General features: G+C 45.7%; 1 protein-coding gene across 1 annotated transcript; it reads right to left on the bottom strand.

Moving 5' to 3' along the window:
• Nucleotides 1–12,903: 12,903 nt before the first annotated feature.
• Nucleotides 12,904–21,915, bottom strand: LOC143995815 (lymphocyte antigen 6E-like). The gene is made up of 3 exons (XM_077490528.1): nucleotides 21,755–21,915; nucleotides 16,623–16,742; nucleotides 12,904–13,252 (listed from the first exon to the last, which is right to left on the bottom strand). Exons 1-3 carry the CDS (start codon nucleotides 21,804–21,806, stop codon nucleotides 13,047–13,049), a joined length of 378 nt encoding a protein of 125 aa, XP_077346654.1. The 5' UTR covers nucleotides 21,807–21,915; the 3' UTR covers nucleotides 12,904–13,046.
• Between the last annotated feature and the right edge of the window lie 562 nt (nucleotides 21,916–22,477).

Below are 22,477 nucleotides of genomic sequence, written 5' to 3'. Positions count from 1 at the left end.
TTTTCTTGTTTTCCCGTCTCTTCACTGTGTATTAAAACTCGTTAGGGCTAATTCAGTGGCAGCTGGTGCTCAAAATTTTAGGTGGGGGGGCACAAACAAACTGAAAAATTCTGAAAAATACTTAAAAAAAAAAAAAACATCAAAGCCTCACTGTGCCTATGAAATTCAGCCACTTTTCCCATCAAATGCAACCACTGTGCCATCAATTGCAGCCACTGTGCCCATGAAATGCAGCCACTGTGCCCATCAAATGCAGCCACTGTGCCCATCAAATGCAGCCACTTTGCCCATCATATGCAGCTACTGTGCCCATCAAATATAGCCACTGTGCCTATCAAATTCAGCCACTGTGCCCATCATATGCAGCCACTGTGCCCATCAAATACAGCCACTGTGCCATCAAATGCAGTCTCTGTGCCCATCACATGCAGCCACTGGGCCCAGCAAATACAGCCACTGTGCCCATCATATGCAGCCATTGTACTCAGCAAATCCAGCCACTGTGCCCATAATATGCAGCTACTGTGCCCATCAAATACGGTCACCTTGCCATCAAATGCAGCCCCTGTGCCTATCATATATGCAGCCACTGTGCCCTTCATATACAACCACTGTGCCTATCATATGCAGCCACTGTGCCCACCAAATAAAGTCGCTGTGCCCATCATATGCAGCTACTGTGCCCATCAAATACAGCCACTGTGTCCATCAAATACAGTCACCTTGCCATCAAATGCAGCCCCTGTGCCTATCATATGCAGCACTGTGCCCAGCAAATACAGCCACTGTGTCCATCAAATACAGTCACCTTGCCATCAAATGCAGCCCCTGTGCCTATCATATGCAGCACTGTGCCCAGCAAATACAGCCACTGTGCCCTTCATATACAGCCACTGTGCCGATCATATGCAGCCACTGTGCTCATCATATGCAGCCACTGTGCCCACCAAATGCAGCCACTGTGCCCATCATATGCAGCCACTGTGCCCACCAAATAAAGCCACTGTGCTAATCATGTGCATCCACTGTGCCCACGAAATACAGCCACTGTGCCCATCATGTGCAGCCAGGCGCATCCCCCGGCGGCACTTACCGCTCGCGTGGCAGGGCTCTGCTCCTCTCCTGAAGTGACGGGTCTCTCCTCCTCTTCTTCTGCAGTGGCAGGAAGCGGCGGCTCCTGTGTCCACTTGGCTCCTCAGGCTTCCTCCGCCATGTCTCCTCTTCCGCCAAAGCGTTAGGCATCCAATAGGATCGCCTAATGCTTTGGCCAATCGGGAGACAGGTCTCACTGACATGCCTCCTGATATGCAGGGAGGAACATTAATGTGAAAATAGCAAAAAATGTATTTGCTATGTCACAAAAGAGAGTCTAATTGGGACGCAGTGCCCTGCGCCGCAAGCCCACCCTATTTTGAAGCCTATTAGAGCCTCCGGTATGCTTGAAAATACACCCCGCCGCGTATCCCCGCCATAATATTTCATGTGTCCAGCGTCCTAAAAGAGGCCGAGCACATGAATAGGGAGGACAGAGGAGGTGATGGGGGAGGGGGCGGCACCTGTGCGCCCACAATGCTCAGGCCGCCACTGGGATAATTCTTTCACAAGTTTGTGCAGAAGCCTTTTTTTTACATCACACATTTAAAAAAAAAAGGGAAGATAATCTAGCAAGGCCTCTTTAACCATTTGCCAACCAGCCGCTGTCATTAAACTGCGGCAGGCCGGCTCGTTCCCGCAAATCACCGTAGGTGTACATTGGCTCCTTTAAGAGCCATAGCAGGCGCGCATGTGTGCCCACTGGACAGCGGGGGGGACCCAGTGTCTGCTGGCCACCCGCGATCGTGGGGAAGAGAGCCACTATGGGGTTCCGTCAATGTAAACAGACAGATCCCCATGCTGACAGGGGAGTAGAGAGAGATCTGCTGTTCCTAGTAATTAGGAACAGCAGTCTTTCTCCTCCTCCAGTCAGTCCCCTCCCCCCCACAGTTTGAAACACCTCCCACATTCAACACCTTGATCACCCCTGGTGTTAACCTCCTCCCTGCCAATGACATTTATACAGTAATCAGTGCATTTTTATAGCATTGATCGCTGTATAAATGTCAATGGTCCCAAAAAAGTGTCAAATGTGTCTGATGTGTCCGCCATAATGTCGCAGTCACGATAAAAATCGCTGAATGCAGCCATTACTAGTGTAGCTGTGACACTTTGGACAAAGTGTCATTTATGTACAAATTTAGTTTTTGCCTCAGAACAGTAGTGGGGTTCTGAGGGTTAATTATGTAGGATAACTTTGACATCAGTCTGGCTGGGCTGTGTTGGAGTTCTGCTTGGTCATGTGTACAGTGAGGTGCACATGATAAGCCAGAACCAGGCCTGGTTGGACGTTTTGGGTATCAGCTTCCTCGGAACCAATCAGTGGGTGCGCCGGGCCCCGCTGAGGAGTCTGGGGAGAGGTACTTAAGATGTTGAAGTCACGTGTTTTCCGGGTTTGTCTGTGAGGCCCTAGCAGTCTGTTCCTGTTTCTGGACCGGGGTGGCCCCACGAGAGGTTCTGGTTATGGGGCGTTCGATGTCCCGCTACATGCTTCTGTTGGTTACCCCCAATATACCCCACATGGTCTGGGGTTGGGATCCGTCTGTTCCCGAGTCTCGGAACCGGCTGGTCCGAGGCGCAGTAACTGAGGGATGATTCAAGGTGTCCGGGTGTCCGGGTGTGCTCTCGGCTTGGAGGGGCACCGCAGCTCGTGGAAGTGACCGGGGGAGGACTCTTCAGAGGAGGGCCGACAAGCTGGCATCCTGAGAAGTGCCTGGTTACTGAGTTGAGAAGGACATTGACGAATCCACACTTTTTCCAGTACTATCAAGGAGACAGAGAACATTCCAGGTACTGAGGAAAAAGGTTCCTGTTCACTTTCAGTTACAACTTGTTCAAGGTCAGAGATTTTACAATTTCTGAATCAAAGTGCTGACTGCCATAATCTCTGGCTAGAGATTTGTTCAGCCTTGAAGCGCCCAGCTGCGAGTGGCTACTCTCTGGGTGGAATTAGAGACTTTATTGTGTCTGCAGTTCAAAGTGCCTGAGTTTCTTCACCCTTGCCCTCTGTTCCTATACGAGACTGTGTTGTTGGATGTTACCCCTGCAAAATAAAACCTTTCAAAAGGACTTTATTGGTGTCAGCGTCCAAGTTGTTGGGTATCAACCCTGGGAACCCCTAGACGTGGAAGAACCAGCCAAGAGGAGGTAACCGGTAAGCCCAAAAGTTAGGGCCGCCCTGCAAAGGGTTAGGGCCACTACACTAGTAAAAAAAATAAAAAAGATTAATATAAATGTCATAAAATGATCCCCTATTTTGTAGATGCTATAACTTTTGCACAAACCAATCAATATACGCTTATTGCGATTTTTTTTTACCAAAAAATATGTAGAAGAATGCGTATTGACCTAAACTGAGGGGGAAAAAAAATTGTCGCTATTTTTTTCTTTATAGCGCAAAAAATAAAAAACGCAGAGGTGATCAAATACCACCAAAAGAAAGCTCTACTTGTGGGGAAAAAAGGACGTCAGTTTTGTTTGGGTGCAATGTCGCATGATCGCGCAATTGTCAGTTAAAGCGACGCAGCGCCGAATCGCAAAGAGTGCTCTGGTCTTTGGCCAGCCAAATGGTCCGGGGCTGAAGTGGTTAAGTGGGTGTGGCAGGGGGCGTGTCCTATGGCTACATATGTTTGCTGGTAGGTGTCCCTCATTTCCATCTCAAAATGGAAAACCCGGTCACTGGTGTTCCTACTCTCTTCTCTCTGCAGCAAGCAACTAAGTCTCAGCATCAGCATGGCAGCCGCCGCTCCGTTCGCACATAGTGTCAGAGTCACGGCGGAGGACTGTGTCTGTGTCCCGACTTCTGAATGAATGGAAGCAAGCAAACATCCATTGATGGGCACTGGTAGGCTGCATTTGATGGGCATTGGTGAAGCCGCATTTGATGGGCGCTTCATTGAAAAGTTGGGGTACACATGGGCAGGGCAAAGGGGGTGGAGTCAGAGCTGGAGCGGGGGGGGGTGGTCAGCAAAATGAGGTTTCGCCTAGGGTAGTGATGGAAAACCTTGGCACCCCAGATGTTTTGTAACTACATTTCCCATGATGCTCGTGTACTCTGCAGTGTAGTGGAGCATCATGGGAGATGTAGTTCCAAAACATCTAGGGTGCCAAGGTTTGCCATCACTGGTCTAGGGTGTCAAAAATCCTCGCACCAGCCCTGTTCCTACAGGTCTCCCAGAGTTCTAGGCCAGCAGCTGACAATGGCTCAATATCCACTTTGCAGACCTCCCGCAATGTGCTGCCGACATACTGGTAGGTCTTTGCCTGTTTCCGGGTTTAGGGGGTGGGTATGTGCACCCTACCACTGACAACCGCTATTAATGTACACAGTGGGAGCCTTTCAACAACCCCCTCTGGAGGACAGTAGGAACATCACGGCTTTCTTCCTCCTTCTGTGGTGTGCATCCCCCTCCTCATCCTCCTAGGCGTCCAATAGGATCGCCTGACCTTTTGGCCAATTGGGAAACGGGGATCAGACCTGCGCCTCCTGATTGGCAGAGAGGAGATTCAATGTTAGAAAAGCTTAATTTGCTTTTCTAACACACATGGGTGGGCTCCGAGGGCAATGCTCTGTGCAAGGAGCCCACCCTATTTTGGAGGCTATTAGAGTCTCTGGCTCTAATCAGGTGCTTAAAAAAAAACACTCCCCCCCACTGCTGTAATTTATGCACCCGACATTCTGAAAGAGGCTGGATGCATGAATAGGAAGTGGCCTCGGCGGCCGTGGATAGACTCATGCTATGCTTGATTCTATTTGTAGTTTAGTCAGGGAGCTATACTGGTAGATTGATAGAGATCCATTGATTTCTCCCTAAGTTTGGCCTTGTTGCACTTTTCTCTTTTACCACTAGTTGGCCAGGTACTTGCTGGTACTAGATATGAGAAGGGTAACCCAAGGGCAGGTTATGGGTATATGGGGTATCTCAGTCAATGGGCAAGGGTTTTCTTGAATCCCTTGGCCTGCTTGGAGAGCCTATATATTTGGGTGGAGTCAGGTGATCGCTGTTCTGTGCCACCTAGACGACTGTCTGGGTGGACATGTGTCATACGCCCCCAGCTGCTAGGCTGGAGATTAGGCCTATCCCTGAGGGCATCTGGCTGGAGGCTGTGTGAGGGCCTATCCAGAAGTAAGAGAGCAGCGCAGGGTTGGGTTGCGGCTTGCAGTCCAACTGGAAGTGACGGTTCTGTTGGCCGGAGAACCTATCACGGTCGGAGGTAGAAGGGAAGCTGTCGCCACTAAGGGACCAACCACCTTTACCAGGGGCCACAGTGAGTAACTGAAGCAAGCACCGGCACCATATAACGTGCACGGTGGAGCGGAGGAGACACTTGCAGAGCAGCCTTGTGACTCGAGACAGGGACCGAGCCGGTCACCAGGGGTGAAGCTTGAGGAGTATCTGGAGTGCCAAGCTAGGGAGATAGCGCCGCAAAGATTGGAGGAGCTCAAGGTCTTCAGAGTCAGTGAATCGGAGGGTCCAGTGTGATACCGGGAGCTCGGTGTTGAAGAACTACAAGAGGCAATTGTAGTGAAGCTAAAGAAACTGTTATGTTTGTGTTAGGAACTGTTAAGGACTGTTACCATAGGGGACAGCAATCCTGCACGTGCAGATGTGGCGCCTTGCTGGGGCCTGTATGGCTGTCCTCCTATTGAAGTCTGGGAGTCTGCCAATTGAATCTACAACTACTTAAGGGTGTCCTGGCCCTAACCCTCTTTCCCCCAAAACTAGAAAAAGGACTATCAAAAGAAATAAATCCTTTTTTACATCTAAGAAGTGTCTGGCGTCCAATGACTTTTACCATCTTTGCACCCACTATGCCTCACAACCCACCACATATTGAAGGATGTCAGCTATCTTTCGCTTTGGAGGTCCTCATTAGACTGGACAAGACCGGAGACCTTGCTACATATCTATTAATCATATGGGGGTGGCGTGGATAGGGGCGGGGGGTGGCACCTGTGCGCCTTTATTGGATGAGCCACCCCCTTGTCTAATCACAGCCCAGAGCCCTGTGTTGACAATCAAAACAGGGCTCTCTACAGAGGGAACAATCTCTCTGTTTCTTACCCCTGCAAAGCAGGGATAAGACACAAAGATCTTTAGTAAAAAGCAGAACACATTACACAAATTAACACTTGTCAGGCACACATTCAATCTTTTGATTAGCTGAGATGGTAACCCCTCCCAGCCAGTGTCATTAGTAGAGATGGAACAACCCCCAGTTCAGTTTGTGCCAGAACTCTAGAACATCGCAAAAATACAGACCCGAACCATGAACCCTAATAAAGCCATGCAGGGAGCACCATCAGGTGTTCTAGGCGCATAAATGTCAAATCTAATTTGACTATTACACTTTTGTGAGGCACTGTAGTTGCACTGATGGGCACAGATGAGAACTGGATGAAGAATGGATGCACATGAATGAGCTGTGGATGGTGATAGCTGAGCCGTGGATGGGGATGGCTGAGCCATGAATGTGGATGGATGAGCCATGGATGGAGATGGATGAGCCATGGATGTGTATGTATGAGTATGGATGGGGGTGGCTGAGTATGGATAAGGATGGCTCAGCATGGATGGGGATGGATGGAATGGTTGAACGTGAATGGGGATGGCTGAGTATGGATGGGAATGGCTGAGTATGGATGGGAATGGCTGAGTATGAATGGGGATGGCTAAGAATGGATGGGATGGCTGAGCATGGATGGGGATGGCTGAGAATGGATGGAGATGGCTGAGTATGAATGGGGATGGCTAAGATTGGATGGGATGGCTGAGCATGGATGGGGATGGCTGAGAATGGATGGGGATGGCTGAGTATGGATGGGGATGGCTGAGTATGGATGGGGGTGGCTGAGTATGGATGGGGATGGCTGAGTATGGAGGTGGTGGATGAGTATGGAGGGGATGGCTGAGTATGGATGGGATGCGTGAGTATGGATGTGTCAGGGAAATAGGCGCAACCTCGCGAGGTACGTTCGTGTTAACGCGCGTCAGCGCACACGGAGGCGCAATGTGGTTCCTAGACGAACGCCCGATGTTGCGTCTGATCGAGTGCGAGTACGCGGTGTGAGACGAACGCATAACGTTACACGTCGTAGGCGTACGAACGCTATGGCACGCACACGACGTAACCCAGGCACCTTGCCTATTTAAACGTTCACCTGACAGTGCCGCATCGCTGGATTATCGCCAGCTTCTCCTGAGTACCTGTGCCCGTGATTCCTGCTGTCTGATCTCCTGTGTACCGACCTGGCTTGTTTGACCTGCTCCAGTGGTTCTCCTGGCTCTTACCACTGGCTTGTACCCAACGTCCCTTGTCTGCTCCCTGCACCCGACCTCGGCTTGGCTTGGCTCCTGCTCTCCGGTCTTCAGCTCAGGACCCGTTGCTCCGACCTCAGGACTGATCTCCCGTGTTTGACCCTCGGCCTGGCCTTGACCCTGTTATTGGACTTCTGTTATCTCTCTCCTGGACTTCCTTGCACAGTTGCCTCTGGAGACTGGTTTACTCAGCTCTTTCATCTGCTGCTGCTACCTGGCAACCTGTGCTACTGTGAGCACTGCATCCCTGTGTCATCTTCAGGGTTGTACTGCACTCGGCCGCAAGGGGAGCCCTCTCAGCATCTCGGCCTCCCTCTAGATTGTGACAGGATGCCATGGCTGAGCATGGATGGATGAGTGCAGGAATAGGCACCGAGTAGCGCTGCTGCACCCAATCACGTCCCCTCTCCCCTCGCACTGTACCTATCAGTACAGAGAGGGGAGAGCTGAACCGAGCATGCGCTGGCTTGTTTACTACTGATCGATCCATCATTTGACAGTGCAATCACGTGGTAAAGGGCCACTATCACTGGCCCTTTAACGTAATCCACGAATATTCCCAGGGGTGTGCAGAAGCAGGATTCTGGGAGGACATCCTCCCAGAGTTATCCGACCACGCTGCAGCCTTTTTTTTGTCTATGGCCTGGTCGGCAACAGGTTAAAGGAGCAGTGATCAGAAGCAGTGAAAAATTCCATTAAATATAGTGCCTGGGGGGGTCCCCTTAGTCTGCCTGTAAAGTGGCACATATGTACCATGTATAGAACCTGCTGCAGCAAAACAAAACATTTATGAAAAAAAAATGACATTTAAATAAATTTCCCTGCAAGCTTTCTTTATTTTATGAACAACGACTCGGGGAGTCTGTATGATGAGGCCACAATGTAGTGCACTCGGAACAAGATTAGAGATTTTTGGTATAAATTGTGGTGTCTCTTTGGCAGACTTTAGATGGAAATAACAAAATTTTGCACCACAGTGAGCCCAACCTTATGTGAAGAAGCCAAATTATAGTACACTTCAGCCAAGATTAACAATTTTTATTTAGATAATGTCTGATATCTCTTTCACAGACTTTGGATAGAAGTAACAGGTGAGGGAAAAATGTGAGTGTTGGTGGTGCCTTCACACCATAACCCTATAGAGGTACTCTTGATTAAAGCAAGAATTGCTTTGCTGTTAAAATTTTAAATTTGAGGCACCTGTTGAACAGGTGCGGAAAAATTGGTCCTCGGGTGTTAACTGTGCCCATGAAATCTATGCCAAAAAATTACTTCAAGATGAAATCAACAAACACTCACACAGACATCCTTGCAGAGATTTGAGATCCCAAAACACTTAATCAGCAACACCGGCATTAGGAGCTTGATAGCTGCTGCTAATCCAGGACTGGTTCATTTTGCCAAATGTTAGCCGGTCAATGGAGTCTGTGGACGGACACACTCTTTTATCTGTCACAAAACCTCTGGCAGCACTGAATGCCCATTCGGAAAGCACGCTGGATGCAGGGCAGCCCAGCGGCTCAATTGCATACTGGGTAAGATCTGGCCAGTGGTCTATTCCTATGACCCAGTAAGCCAGTGGACTGTCTACTGGAAAGCTCTCCATGTCTGTTTTCGCCCCTAGATAATCTTCTACTATATGATGCAGACGCTGCCAATGGGATCTTGAAGCTGATAGCCCTGGGCTCTGAGGACAAAAACTATTTTTAAATGCATCATTTAAGCGGCCTCCTTCTCCACCGCTCCTCTTTTGACCAACAGTAGCCTCAAAACTACTCTTGTGTATTCTGTGGCTTTGCAAGAATGGCGTCTGCATAAAACAGGCCTTAAGAGGAAAGGAAGTCCTCCTCTTCCTTCCGCTGCTCTGCCTTGAGTGCCCTGTCCATAATGCCATGCAGAGTCTACTCCAACAGAAACACAAGAGGGATTGCGCCATTGATGTACGCATTGTCATGGGTCACCATCCTTGTCGCCTCCTCAGATGATGGCGGTACAGTGCATTTTCCTTTATTAGCAGCCATTGTCATGGGGGGGGGGGGAGGAAAAAAAAAAAGCAGAGCTCCCTGAGCCTCTCCTTGTGCCATGCTCACACAGGTACTCGTTGATGGCCCCCTGCTGCATGTGCAGCCGCTGCAGCACTGCCAAAGTTCAGTTCCACCTCGTGGTCATGTCACAAATCAAACGGTTTACGGGCAGGTGATATTCCCGTTGAATTTCAGCCAACCGAACACTGGCTGAGTATGACTTCCTGAAATGGCTACACACGCTACAGTGGGGAAAAAAAATTAGCTAAACCTAAAACACTAAGAAAAAAGCAGCTAACACTCAAAGTTCAAAAAAAATCAAAGGCAAAATAGTGTAGTGCTAATTACTACAAAAATTATATCAATGTGCTCAAACAGTGGCAATATATAAATAGCAGCAGTGTATGCAATGCCTAAAACGAATTGTGAATCAATATATATATATATATATATAAACAAATATACATGCATGATGGGGGATCACCCACAATAATGGTATAACAAAAAGTCCCACAATGGATAGTCCAATCAAGTGATCTGTAACTCAATTGCCCAAAGATGTGGTCAGAGTGAATCTTGAATCGATCTCAAAACTTCACAGATGGAGAGATAAAACACTCTTACCAGATATGTTGGATACAAATACCATATTGTATATAATACCAATGTATCATACAGGCTTGAAGTGCTAGAACCACTAGCACAAAGGGACGATGGAGCCAAACAATCCAGGCTGCAAGGCGACCATCATGGAGGACAGCACCTGTCCACACCAAACGTCTTGTGATGGAATATCTCAACAGGAATCCAAATACCATACGACAAAATGGCTCAAAACAATCCCAAAAAAAAAAAAAAAACCCTCACTAGACCCCACCTGTTAGAACAACTTAAGACCCATCTCCCTGCTCCCATTTGCCTCCAAGCTCATCGAACGCCTTGTTCATGACCAAATGAGTCGCTACCTCATGGACAAGCTTCTCGACCCCCTACAGTCCAGCTTCCGCCCACAACATTCCACTGAAACTGCCCTACTAAAACTCACCAATGAACTACTAACTGCTAAAACCAACGGCCACTACTCCATACTCATACTTTTAGATCTCTCTGCTGCCTTTGACACAGTTGACCACCTGCTCCTCCTCAGCAAATGACGCTCCCTTGGTCTCCGCGATTCTGCTTTATCCTGGTTTTCCTCCTATCTCAGCTCACTTTTAGTGTCACTTACAACTCCATCTCCTCCGCTCCCCTTCCTGTTGGGGTAGCCCAAGGTTCTGTCCTTGGGCCCCTCCTATTCTCGCTCTATACCTCTTCCCTGGGCCAGTGGATAACCTCCCATGGCTTCCAATACAACCTCTATGCCGACGACACCCAGATCTATCTCTCCACTCCTCAACTCACCCCCTCAATCTCCTCACGGATCTCCAACTTACAGAAGGACATATCAGTATGGAGGTCCCACCACTTCCTCAATCTCAATCTTTCTAAAATTGAGCTTGTTATATTTCCTCCTTCACAATCCCCCCCGGAACTTCACCATTAATATCAACAACACAACCATTGGTCCCTCCACACATGCCGGGGTCCTGGGTGTAATCCTTGACTCTGACCTCTCCTTCAGCCCCCACATCCAATCACTGGTTAAATCCTGCCGCCTTCACCTCCGCAACATCTCCAGAATTCCACCTTCCTGACTAATGACACCACAAAGCAACTCGTTCACTTCTTGATTATTTCCCACCTTGACTACGGCAACTCTCTCCTTAATGGCCGACCCTTACACAGGCTCCTCCCCCTTCAGTCTATTATGAATGCTGTTGCTATACTAATACACCTCACTAATAATTCCGTGACTGCCACCCCTCTCTGCCAATCTCTTCTCTGACTTCCCCTCCCCACCGTGTAAAATTCAAAATGCTAACCATAACATACAAGGCCATCCACAACATTGCCCCCCCCATCTACATCACCAACCTCATCTGCAGATATCGCCCAAATCGTCTCCTCTGCTCCTCCCAGGACCTCCTGCTCTCTAGCTCCCTTGTTACCTCCTCTCATCCTCGCCTTCAAGACTTCTCCAGAGCCTCTGCAACTCCCTGCCCCAGTCTGTTCGATCATCCCCTACCCTGTCCACCTTTAGGAGTCCCCTGAAAACTCATTTATTCAGGGAAGCCTATCCCACACCCACCTAACTGTCCCCGAGCCACCCCCCATCAAATCATTCTCTGCAGCTATTACCTTTTGTACCCCCTTTAGAATGTAAGCTATACAAGCCGGGTCCTCCTGTACCTATTGTACTGTGATTGTGTTCCTCCCCCCCCCCCCCCCAATACATTGTAAAGCGCTGTGTAAACTGTTGGCGGGGGGCTTATTACACAAATTTAATAGAAACTGGGAAATGTGTGATTGGATGCACTTTAATGTATGAAAAGTGGAATTTAGTGGACTTTAAAATTGAGGACAGACTGACAGAAATGTATATAAAAAAAAAAAAAAAAAAAAAAAAAAAAAAAAGGGGGGGGGGGGGGGGGGCAGGCCTATAATCACACACTAGAGTCTAGACCAACTCTACACACTGAGTCACAATAACTCCTTAGTAGCAAATTAAGCCCTGCTCCATCTCCAACAACACACTGCAAACCCTTATTGTCAGAACCTTTAATAGTGTGGTGTGTCGACTATGAGCACTGAGCCACGATTGGGCAAAGTCATCACTACTTGGTCCAATCATAGCTCTGACAGTGGTCAGGTGCATTGCTTCAGCCACTCATGGCCCTAGAATGCCCTGTGCGGAGCTCGGCGGGAATCCCACGAGCTCCCTGCAAATTCAAACTTTTGCTTCTCTCTCTCGCTCTACTGGTGTGGTGATGATCAGTGACACCGACTGGCTGCACTAGTATGGTGACAATCAGGAACACTGTAGCTGGCTGCACTGGTATGGTAGCACTGTACTGGGGTGGTGATCAAGGACACTGACTGGTTGCCCTGGTATAATAGCACTGTATTAGCGTGGTGATCAGGGACACTGGCATGGTACTGGGGTGGTGATTAAGGACAATGACTGGCTTCCCTGGTACAGTGGTGGCGATTAGGAACATTGGCTGGCTGCACTGGTGTGGTGCCACTGTACTGAAAGAATCTGGTAAGCAAGTTTTGATATATTTAATATCAGTCTTTTGAAGCATTTGATTAGGAGAGATGTTGGCGCCATAAGCCTGTAATCTTTTAGGCCATCTACATTTGCTACTTTTTGGAACTGAGGTAATAGTTGATATTAGGCACGTTGGTACTACAGATGGGAATGATCAAGTAAATATCTTAGTAAAAATCTCAACACCCCACAGATAGTTCTATTCCATCTTCCAAAATGCAAATAGAATAAACTAGATATTGAATCATTAGCATGGAGTTCAATTTGACTGAAATGAATTCTGAAAACAAAGGTTTTCATTCTGCACAGGTCTTGGTCCAGATTGTATAAACAGTTTATTGGTTAACACATTAAGAAAAATACACATGACATACATATATACATTTTACTTCAAAATGTCCCATGAGAGCCCCTAGGAATCCACAGCCAATGAATGGACAAGTATACTGTACATAAGCTTTATTTCAGCTGTGACATGAGGGCCCCTAGGAACCCAAGGGCCACAGCCAGGATGGTGTAGGTAAATTTAATACTGGAAGCCCCACTGGTGTTGCAGAGGTTGGTGGTACAGCAGGATACGCTGGTGGAGACCACAACGGCATTGAATCCAGTTGCTGTGCAGGCCGATGTACAAGTCTTGGTGATGCTGGCACCAGAAAGACTACCTGTGGGTGAGAGAGAGAGCGCATGGTGTGACAATATGGACAACTCCCACATATTGGGAAACTGACAAACCCCCCCCCCCCCAAACTTCTAGGGTTGTTGCTTCATCAACATGCCAGATTGTACTGCCTACAGCAATGGCACACACCCTAGGTCACCTAAAGCAGTACTACTGCCACAAAACCTCAAGAAATAAAAAAAATCCACCTAAAGACACATGGCTTGGAAACACACACACACACACACACACGCAGCAAAGTTGTGTGTGTCTCCTGTAATTTTTCTCTGAATGGTACCATTTAGTGGCTGTAATGCAGTATTTTCTAGATTTTAGGGAAAAACTGAGGAATTTTTTACAATTTTTCTGGAGCTCTGCTTTAAAGCCAAAGTATTGGCAATTTCAACATTTCCAGTTAGCACCATTGGAACAATGTATAATACCATACCTGTGGGATCCCTCTAGAAGCTGGAAATCTGGACCTTAATGTTCTGACTTAAAGTTCCAGTCTGAAGGCCGACCCTGAATTCGGCTCATCATTAGTGAGCTTCAGGTCAGATTATAGACACCCGCTGTGCTGGCGGATGAATGTTCGGTGTGATGTTACATGCAGTGATGCCCGCAGGGGGTGAAATATTGTACTGCTATTTTGGGAAATGATCAGATAGCAATAGCAGACAAACCACTCAACTTTCACAATTTAAGCATTATTATTTGTAAAGGCGGAATTCCGCTTTAACAGTTAACCATCTGACATCCGTGCTGTGGCCGTCATTCGATGTGAATTCCTGGGAGGCTGTCATATGATGGCCTCCCCTCTGCATGCTCCCTGCAGGGTGTGTGCTGTGATCACCGATCTGATTAAGGGGCCAGTCCCGGCCCCTTACCATGTGATCAGCCGTCAGCCAATGACAGCTGATCACATGATCAAAACAAAAGCTCCGATCGTTTCTCATGCTGACAGCAGAGGAGGAAGAAAAAAAAAAAAAAAAGCCAATCACTAGCTCAGAGGGACATCGGTCCGGAAACGAAGGGGCAATTATGCCCCATAATTTGAACCTTAAAGTGCCCACAAGTGCCACAAAGAAGCGCTGCCTATCAGTGTAACCATTCAGTGCCCATCACTGCCGCCTCATCAGCGTAAATCAATGAAGGACAAAAACAGGTTTTAAGATCTTATAACAAAAAAATAAATAAATAAAAAAGAAATTGTTAAAGCACAGGTGATCAAATACCAAAAGAAAGCTCTATTTGGGGGGGGGGGGGGGGGCAAAAAATAAATAAATCTCACTTGGGTACAGTGTTTTATGACCATGCAATTGTCAAAGTGAATCAGCACTGAAAGCTGAAAATTGGTCTGGATAGGAGGGGGGGGGGGGGGGGGGGGTTTAAGTGCCCGGTAAGCAAGTGGTTAAAGAGTGTACTGGCCCTCCACAAAGAATACTTGTAATGTGTGCAATATGTCGATTTCCAAATCCATTTATTGGTCACAATGTTATTCCCAATTTGAGGATTTTCAGGGAAATACTGCAGTATGGCCACTAGATGGAGCTAATGATCATAGGAAACAGGTGTTGCCAACTGCCAGTATTCTTAATAGGGAAAAAAAAAAAAAAAAAAAAAAGGCAGTTTTCTCTTGCCAGAAATGTAAAAAGGTTGCCAGTAAAAATATGGCGTAGATGCTCAGCTTGATCCAAAGTTGGATGAGACCATCCCAGTGCCTGCTACAGTGTGATCGGGTGGCTCTGGCGGTGTCTGAGCATGTCATGTGATGTCATGGTGCCAAGCAGAGTGGCCAGAGCCTCATGTGCGGGTCTGCGAGCAAAGGTGTCAGAATTTAGATTCTTATTTTATAATCATTTGTTGGGTTTACAAAAGATTGTTTAAAAGTAGTAGAATTTTATAGCGATAGAAAATGTTGAACTCTCCGCTTCTTTCTCACACTTTATAGTTTACTGGGTGAAAGTTCATTAGAATAGATGCAAGTTATATAGAATTGTCTCAAGTCCTTGAAATGCATACATACATACATATAGTGGGGTTATTGAAAGTTTATTCTCCCAAAGTCATCTGTAATCCTTGAAGTTAATTAAATCTTACCTAGATGAGGAGGGTTTGATTTAAACAAAGCTAGGTGCCATACTGTCTCTACACAGGTGTTTTGTTTTTAACTGGACAAAACCAGTAATAAAATCACTTTAATGAACATATAGGAATGCTGGGAATAACTAAAGTTTATTTGGTTATAGAACAGGTGTCAGATTTATGGATATTGACAGATCTTAGTGACAAATCATATCTAGGTTAGATGGTTAAGAGAAGGCTTGTAAAAGGTTATATAAAATGCAAGCTGTACAATTGTTAGACGAGTCAGATAGGGGCTTATAAGGCTGAACTCTATGTATGCTGCCCCATTGCAGGTTTCAGAGGTCAGAACCAAATGGGCAAATAGCTGTCCTTTTGTTGTAACTTGTCTCCTCGTAAGATTTAAAAAACAAAAACTTCTTAACTTGATCCGGAGTGTGGTCTCAGGTGAATTTCGCTCACACAAGGCAGGCTGGGACCATCAGTGCTGTTTAGACTGGAGAGACACCGTCAGGGCCGGTTCACACTGCAGGCGCGGCGAGGCGTCTCCGACTTGCCTCGCCGCATCTTGCGGCGACCTCAGCGGCGACTTGCAGATGACTTCTGTATAGAAGTCAATGCAAGTCGCCCCCGAAGTCGCCCAGAAGTAGTACAGGAACCTTTTTTCTGAGTCGGAGCGACTCGAGTCGCTCCTCTCAGAACGGTTCCATTGTACAGAACGGGGACGACTTGCGGGAGCGAGGCGAGTCGTGTCGCATCGCCCGCTGTGTGAACCGGCCCTCACTGACTCAGGACACATGTTCTCCTGTTAGTGAGATCTCATCCGTGCCGCTACACACCGCTATCAGTGTCACTGCGAGTCAATTTTATGTGTGTGCTGCACATTCTAATTTATTGCCCTCCTGAGCTACTTGCTATATCAAAAATAAGAAAGGTTTGCCTTATCCACTTTAAAATCGTATTGCTAATTGCATAGTGTATTTGTAGCCCAAATACTCATTTGCACCTTTTGGAAATGCCTGTAAAAACGTGGCTGTGTCAGTAAATTTCAATCTGGTTGGTTGACAACACCGATAGATAATACACAGATTAGACACATTATGGAGATTTGGGATGGCTGGGCAGTTTTTTTTTTTTTTTTAAGAAAAAAAAAAAAAAGACGAACTAGACCCTTTAAAAATGGTTTATGAAATTTCTTCTAAATGTGGGTCCTCGGAGATATGACATTAGATTACAGTGGATCATTAGACATAGGACCATCTTCAGACCGGGCCCAGTCAGTATCTTACCGAGTCCTCCAGCAACGACAGAGGTCATGCAGTTGGTGTCGGTGGCGGCGCAGGTAGTCGGAGTCATGCAGTTTGTGTTGCTGCTCTGGGAGGTGCAGGTGTAACATTGTAGTGATAAAGCTGTAAAAAGAGATAGAAGTATACAGTCACACAATGTTCAGATTGTAGATTTTCAGCACCACCGGGTCAGATCAATTACAGAACACACTAAGATTCAGATCCAGGATACATAGAATTCTGCCAATGGAAGTAATCATTGAATTCTGTGTTTAGAACACATCTCTAGCCCCGTCCGCTCACCAAACACCTCCCTATAGATCTTCCTCTCATTGTGACAAACACCCCCCCCGATCGTTGGCTGGAGTGGGTGAGAAGAGTACCACTATTTGGGCATTTATCGCCTGCCATGGTGTCATACAAACATAGCATTTCAGCCCAAAAAAATAAAAATAAAAAACAGGAACATGCCAGCATGTACCCCGAGCCTGCAAACACCAACGCTGACAGAAGGGTCAATTTTGTGGAGGGTAGAAGGGCAACAATACCAATGAGGAAGAATATGATAAAATTGTGGGTTTTTTTTGGCATAGGATGCAACTGAAAGTTTGCAAATATTTTATCCCAGTCCAATTTATCTGCTGGTTTATTCGATTCCTGCTCCGCATCCCTTTCCAAAAGGGCATTTTCCCACCAAAAAATAAAATCCACCAAACACAAAAACCACACACCCCCAACCCAAACATTCGAAGAGGAAGAGGAAGAGGAAGAGGAAGAGGAAGAGGAAGAGGAAGAGGAAGAGGAAGAGGAAGAGGAAGAGGAAGAGGAAGAGGAAGAGGAAGAGGAAGAGGAAGAGGAAGAGGAAGAGGAAGAGGAAGAGGAAGAGGAAGAGGAAGAGGAAGAGGAAGAGGAAGAGGAAGAGGAAGAGGAAGAGGAAGAGGAAGAGGAAGAGGAACATGCACTTTATAAATACAACTGCATAATGGCAATTAGACATGTATGGTTCGTTTTGAAAATACGGATGTGTCTGAATGTAAACAAATCTGAATAGTTTCCAAATCAATTTCCAAAATAAAATAATAGAATAGCATAGACAGAATATAACCATTTCCCAAAATTCAAATACAATCAATTTGAGGAGATTAGAAGATGGTTATTGTAATTCTATGGTGTTTTCTATTCAAATTGATTCTATTTGAATTTTGGAAAATGGTTATGGTATTCCTATTCGAATTTCAGAAGATGTTATAATTTTTTTTTATTATTCTATCCCACTTTGGTCTGTTTTACTCTTATATACGCTATTTTCTGTTATATTCTTTTAAATTTTTTTTGTAATTTTTTTTTTTTATTTTGTTCTAAAACAATGCGAAAAAAGTTCTAACACTAATTTAACCACTTAAAGTGGTGTTGCCATAAAAAAAAAAAAAAACACCACACACACCCTACAAAGCTGTTGCTAGGGGGGTCCCTCATAGTCTGCCTTCTTCCTTGCCCGGGACATCACTTCCCCTCATGCCGCACAGTCATCTGGGACCTGTCACTTGTCCCAGATGACTGTGCTGCATATCACAGCGCCCGGCTGTGAAGCCACAGCCGGGTGCCCACAGTACGAATGACGGCGCCGCAAGTGGAGAACGAGGGGGGGGGGGGGGGGCTTCGGTCCCCGGCATCGCTGGACCCTGGGACAGGTAAATGTCCGATTATTAAAAGTCAGCAGCTGCTGACTTTTTTTGGGGGGCATCCCACTTTAAGCCCCAGACCATTTGGCTGGCCAAAGATCAGAGCACTTTTTTGCGATTCAGCACTGCACCGCTTTAACCAACAATCAAGGTCTGCAATGTGGATCCCAAACAAAATTGACATTCCCTCCCCCCCCCCCCCCCCCATAAATAGAGTTCTCTTTTGGTGGTATTTGATCACCCCTGATGTTTTCATTTTTTGTGCAAAAAAATAAATAAAATAGTAACAAAATGAAATTCTCATGCTGCACATATCCAATAGCAATACCATCTTTTTCTATGGCTTGCTCATATACCCAATAGTAGTTAGTGAATTACATTCAGGTGGACTTGTACAGTGTTGAAGGCAGTCTGCTGTTTATATAAAATTAGCAATTAAACCAGTGGTGGCGAGTGCTCCACTTCTTTTTTTGGAGAGGGGGCTGGGATCATTCAGTCGATCAGGAGGGCCTGGTGACTCGTTTTGGAGGATGCACCTACAGCTAAAGTCTGTTTGCAGTAACGCCGGGTCGGCTTAACGACCGCCTGCAGATATGGTGTGGCAGGGCAGCTCTATTGCATGAATCACCATACCGGTACAGTGCTTCGTGTAATAGATACAGCGCGGCCCCAGAGCCAAACGCACATGTTTGGCGGTCACGATCTTTCAAAATTGCCGCTCTATTTTCATTCATAGAGCAAAATATAAAAACCACGGAGGTGATCAAATACCACCAAAAGCTCTATTTGTGGGGGGGGGGGGGGGGGGAGAAATATAATTATATATATATATATATATATATATATAAAATTTTAGTTGGACATTATATGAATTTTTATTAGTAGAGATTAACAGATTGTGAGAGATGAGAACTGTATTTAACCCCTTCCTGCCCAAGCCCCCCCCCCCCCCAGACACTTGTTGCTTACCAGCAGGGGTGGTCTGGCAACTCATGGGTCCCCCAGGCAAGAGATTATGGGGCCACACAGACGAAAAAGAAGAAGAAAAAGAAGAAGAAAAAGAAGAAGAAGAAAAAGAAGAAGAAGAAAAAGAAGAAGAAGAAAAAGAAGAAGAAGAAAAAGAAGAAGAAGAAAAAGAAGAAGAAGAAAAAGAAGAAGAAGAAAAAGAAGAAGAAGAAAAAGAAGAAGAAGAAAAAGAAGAAGAAGAAAAAGAAGAAGAAGAAAAAGAAGAAGAAGAAAAAGAAGAAGAAGAAAAAGAAGAAGAAGAAAAAGAAGAAGAAGAAAAAAGAAGAAGGAAAAGGAAGAAGAAAAAGGAAGAAGAAAAAAGGAAGAAGAAAAAGGAAGAAGAAAAAGGAAGAAGAAAAAGGAAGAAGAAAAAGGAAGAAGAAAAAAGTGGGGCAGTTATAATCTTGCAGGGTTTTATTGAGGCTGGCAACCCTGATGGGGCACCTTAGTGACATGGGGCCCTCGGGCAGTACCCGAATGGTCAGTCCGCCCCTGCTTACCAGTTAAAATCCATTTTTTTTTTTGCTAGAAAAAAAATTACTTAGAACTCACAAACATTTGTTCCCCCTTCAGCAGGAACCCTAGAGAAGAAAATGGTGGTTGTTGCAATGTTTTATGTCACACCGTATTTGCTCAGTGGGTCTTTCAAATTAAGTTTTTTGGGAGGAAAATTTATACATACAGTAAAGTTATAAATAAAGTTTATAAATATAAAACATATATAAATATAAACATAAAGTTAACCCAATTTTTTGCAGAAGGTGAAAGATGTTACGCCAGATACCCAACAACATGTCACACTTTAAGATTGTGCACTGAAATGGCGACAAGCTACAGAAAGGAAAGGGGGGGGAAACACCCACATACACACATTGCTATGCTTTGTTCAGACTAGGTGGAGTCACTGATTACATTAGAAATTGGATGAAAGGTTGGGGAAAAGAAGTCGAGGCATTCCTCATTTTCTAACTTACCTAAGAGAACTAGGTTTTTTAATGGCATTGCATCAGTGATTATATATGCTCTATGAACTAATCTAAAGTAATTACAACATTTCAAAACAAATATTTTTTTTTTTTTGGTTAACCATCATATTTATGAGTTTTCTGGTCCAAAAAAAAAAAAAAATATTGTGTTCCTTTTAAAAATGCTTATAAACGCAGCTGCCGCATTTTGCGTCTGAAACATGGAAAAGCAAAGTGTCTGAACCCATTCGTTTGCTTCTGGAAAAACTAGGTTAAATGCAACCCCCCCCACACACACACACACACACACACACACACACGACCGTGTACATGGACACATAGGATAACATTACATGCGTTCAGGGGCACTTGGGAGGGGGTGGGAAATGGAAGTGTCCAACTGCCTCTGAATGTGCTTTTAACAGTGTCTTGTGTGAATGGGGCCTTAGGAGGTCTTGTACTAGAATTATTGCTCTCGCGCTAACGATCACAGCAATACCTCACGTATTGTTTGAGCACGGTTTACATCTGCGGGCATGATTATTATTCACACTAAAGTGCTTGTAAAATCATTGGGGGGGGTTCACAGTGTTGAGAATTATAGGTGTAATACTGATAGACACCAATTAAGTTTGGATAGTAACACTTGCCCACAGCCCTGGTCTTCGCAGGCACACATTTAGCCCCCCGTTCACATCAGGGTGATTTTACATGTCAAATCGCAGCCTATTGCCATCAACATCCGACTATGTGCAACACCAAATTTTCAAAAGTAGTTCCTTCAATACTTTTGGTGACTTTGGGTGCAATTTCAATAGATATCTGTGCAGACGCACACACACACACAAATCATGCGATTTTAGCTAAACACACAATTACAATCCAGTCCAACATCGGGGGCGATGTGACAGACATCTGTGCGGGTTCATGTACAGGTCTATAAAAAAAAAAAAAAAAAAAAAAAAAACTCAGAGTAGTGCAGGAACTGCTTTGGGAAATTGGCAGCATCGCACCAAGTCGCATCGCATGTTGCAAAGGTCAGACAACACTTTGGCCGGCAAGAGCCACCGATTTTGTCAAATTGGACCAGTGTGAACCCAGGGCTCAGAGTATAGGAGGGTTTCATCTGAACACCACAGCAGTGATACCCCCAGTCTGAGATGTGGATGCAGTTCCATTTCACCCAACAAAATGTATCGTTATGTTTCAGTTGTATTTGTAGCCTTTATGTTTCAATTTGTAAATCTTTATTGCAAAACCTTGTTCTTTTTATAAGATATATTATATTGGATCAACTGCAAGTATATGGCATTGTATGGATTTTTTTTTTTTTTTTTTTTTTTATCTATTTATTTTTTTATGGTTGAACTAGATGGACTTGTGTCTTTTCTCAACCTGACTAACTATGTAACATATCCTGAGTTTATTGTTATCCCATCACAGAGATCTCATAACAACAACATGCACATTTTTCAAGACTTACCTGAACCAACGCAGAGCGCAATGAAGACCAGTAGCCCTTTGGTTGACACCATTGTGGGATCAGAGATGAGTGTGTCCTCCTCACTGTCCCATCCACTTATATACTAACGTCTGTATATGAGTGTGGAATGGGGGTGGGGCAGTCTCCATGAAAACTAACGACTGGTCACTCCTCATTCTCTGCAATCCAGATTTCACCTGGAGACGGCAGACCTGTAATTTGGAGTCGTTGTCCTGGCCAGTATGGAAGGACAGACGGCGAGTTATCGTGGAAACTGTCTCTTCTGAGAACAATGGCGGTGACGTCTCCACAATCCCAGGATGACTTCAGGGCATCCGATGAGTGAAATTGTAGGTCGGTTGGTGTCAGGTGACACAAATAAAGGTCAAAAATAAAAAAAATAAAAAAATGTGTTCATGCAATTTTCTTAAGATTAATGGGAACAAATGGGGTGACCATTTTTGACCAAAGTCGCGAGAAAAACTCAATGCGAAAGATGGAAATGTTTTTCTTAATTTTTTTATTACTATAAGACCCCTTTCACACTGGGGCCGTGCCTGCGTTGGCGCGATTTAGCGGTGCTTTAGTGCTGTTTTAAGCAGCACTTTTCGGGGGCGCAAGCGGGCCGCTTTCAACCCCAAAGAAGGGGTTAAAAGCGACCTCGTTGCTGCGCTTCGAAAATGTTTTTTAGGCGCTTTGGAAGTGCTGCCCATTCGTTCCATC

The sequence above is a fragment of the Lithobates pipiens genome, unplaced genomic scaffold, assembly GCF_037356315.1.
Source record: "Lithobates pipiens isolate NorthernLeopardFrog02 unplaced genomic scaffold, aLitPip1_a1.2 Scaffold_19, whole genome shotgun sequence".
Classification (NCBI taxonomy): Eukaryota; Metazoa; Chordata; class Amphibia; order Anura; family Ranidae; genus Lithobates; species Lithobates pipiens.
The sequence above is the reverse complement of the archived record's forward strand: the minus strand, read 5'-3'. Positions and strand labels throughout refer to the sequence as shown.

Coding starts and splice junctions, on each gene's coding strand:
- LOC143995815 (XM_077490528.1), bottom strand. CDS start 21,806: ATGGTGTCAACCAAAGGGCTACTGGTCTTCATTGCGCTCTGCGTTGGT. Junction 16,743..21,754: donor TGCGCTCTGCGTTGGTTCAG/GTAAGTCTTGAA, acceptor CTCTTTTTACAG/CTTTATCACTACAATGTTAC. Junction 13,253..16,622: donor TGTCGTTGCTGGAGGACTCG/GTAAGATACTGA, acceptor TCTCACCCACAG/GTAGTCTTTCTGGTGCCAGC.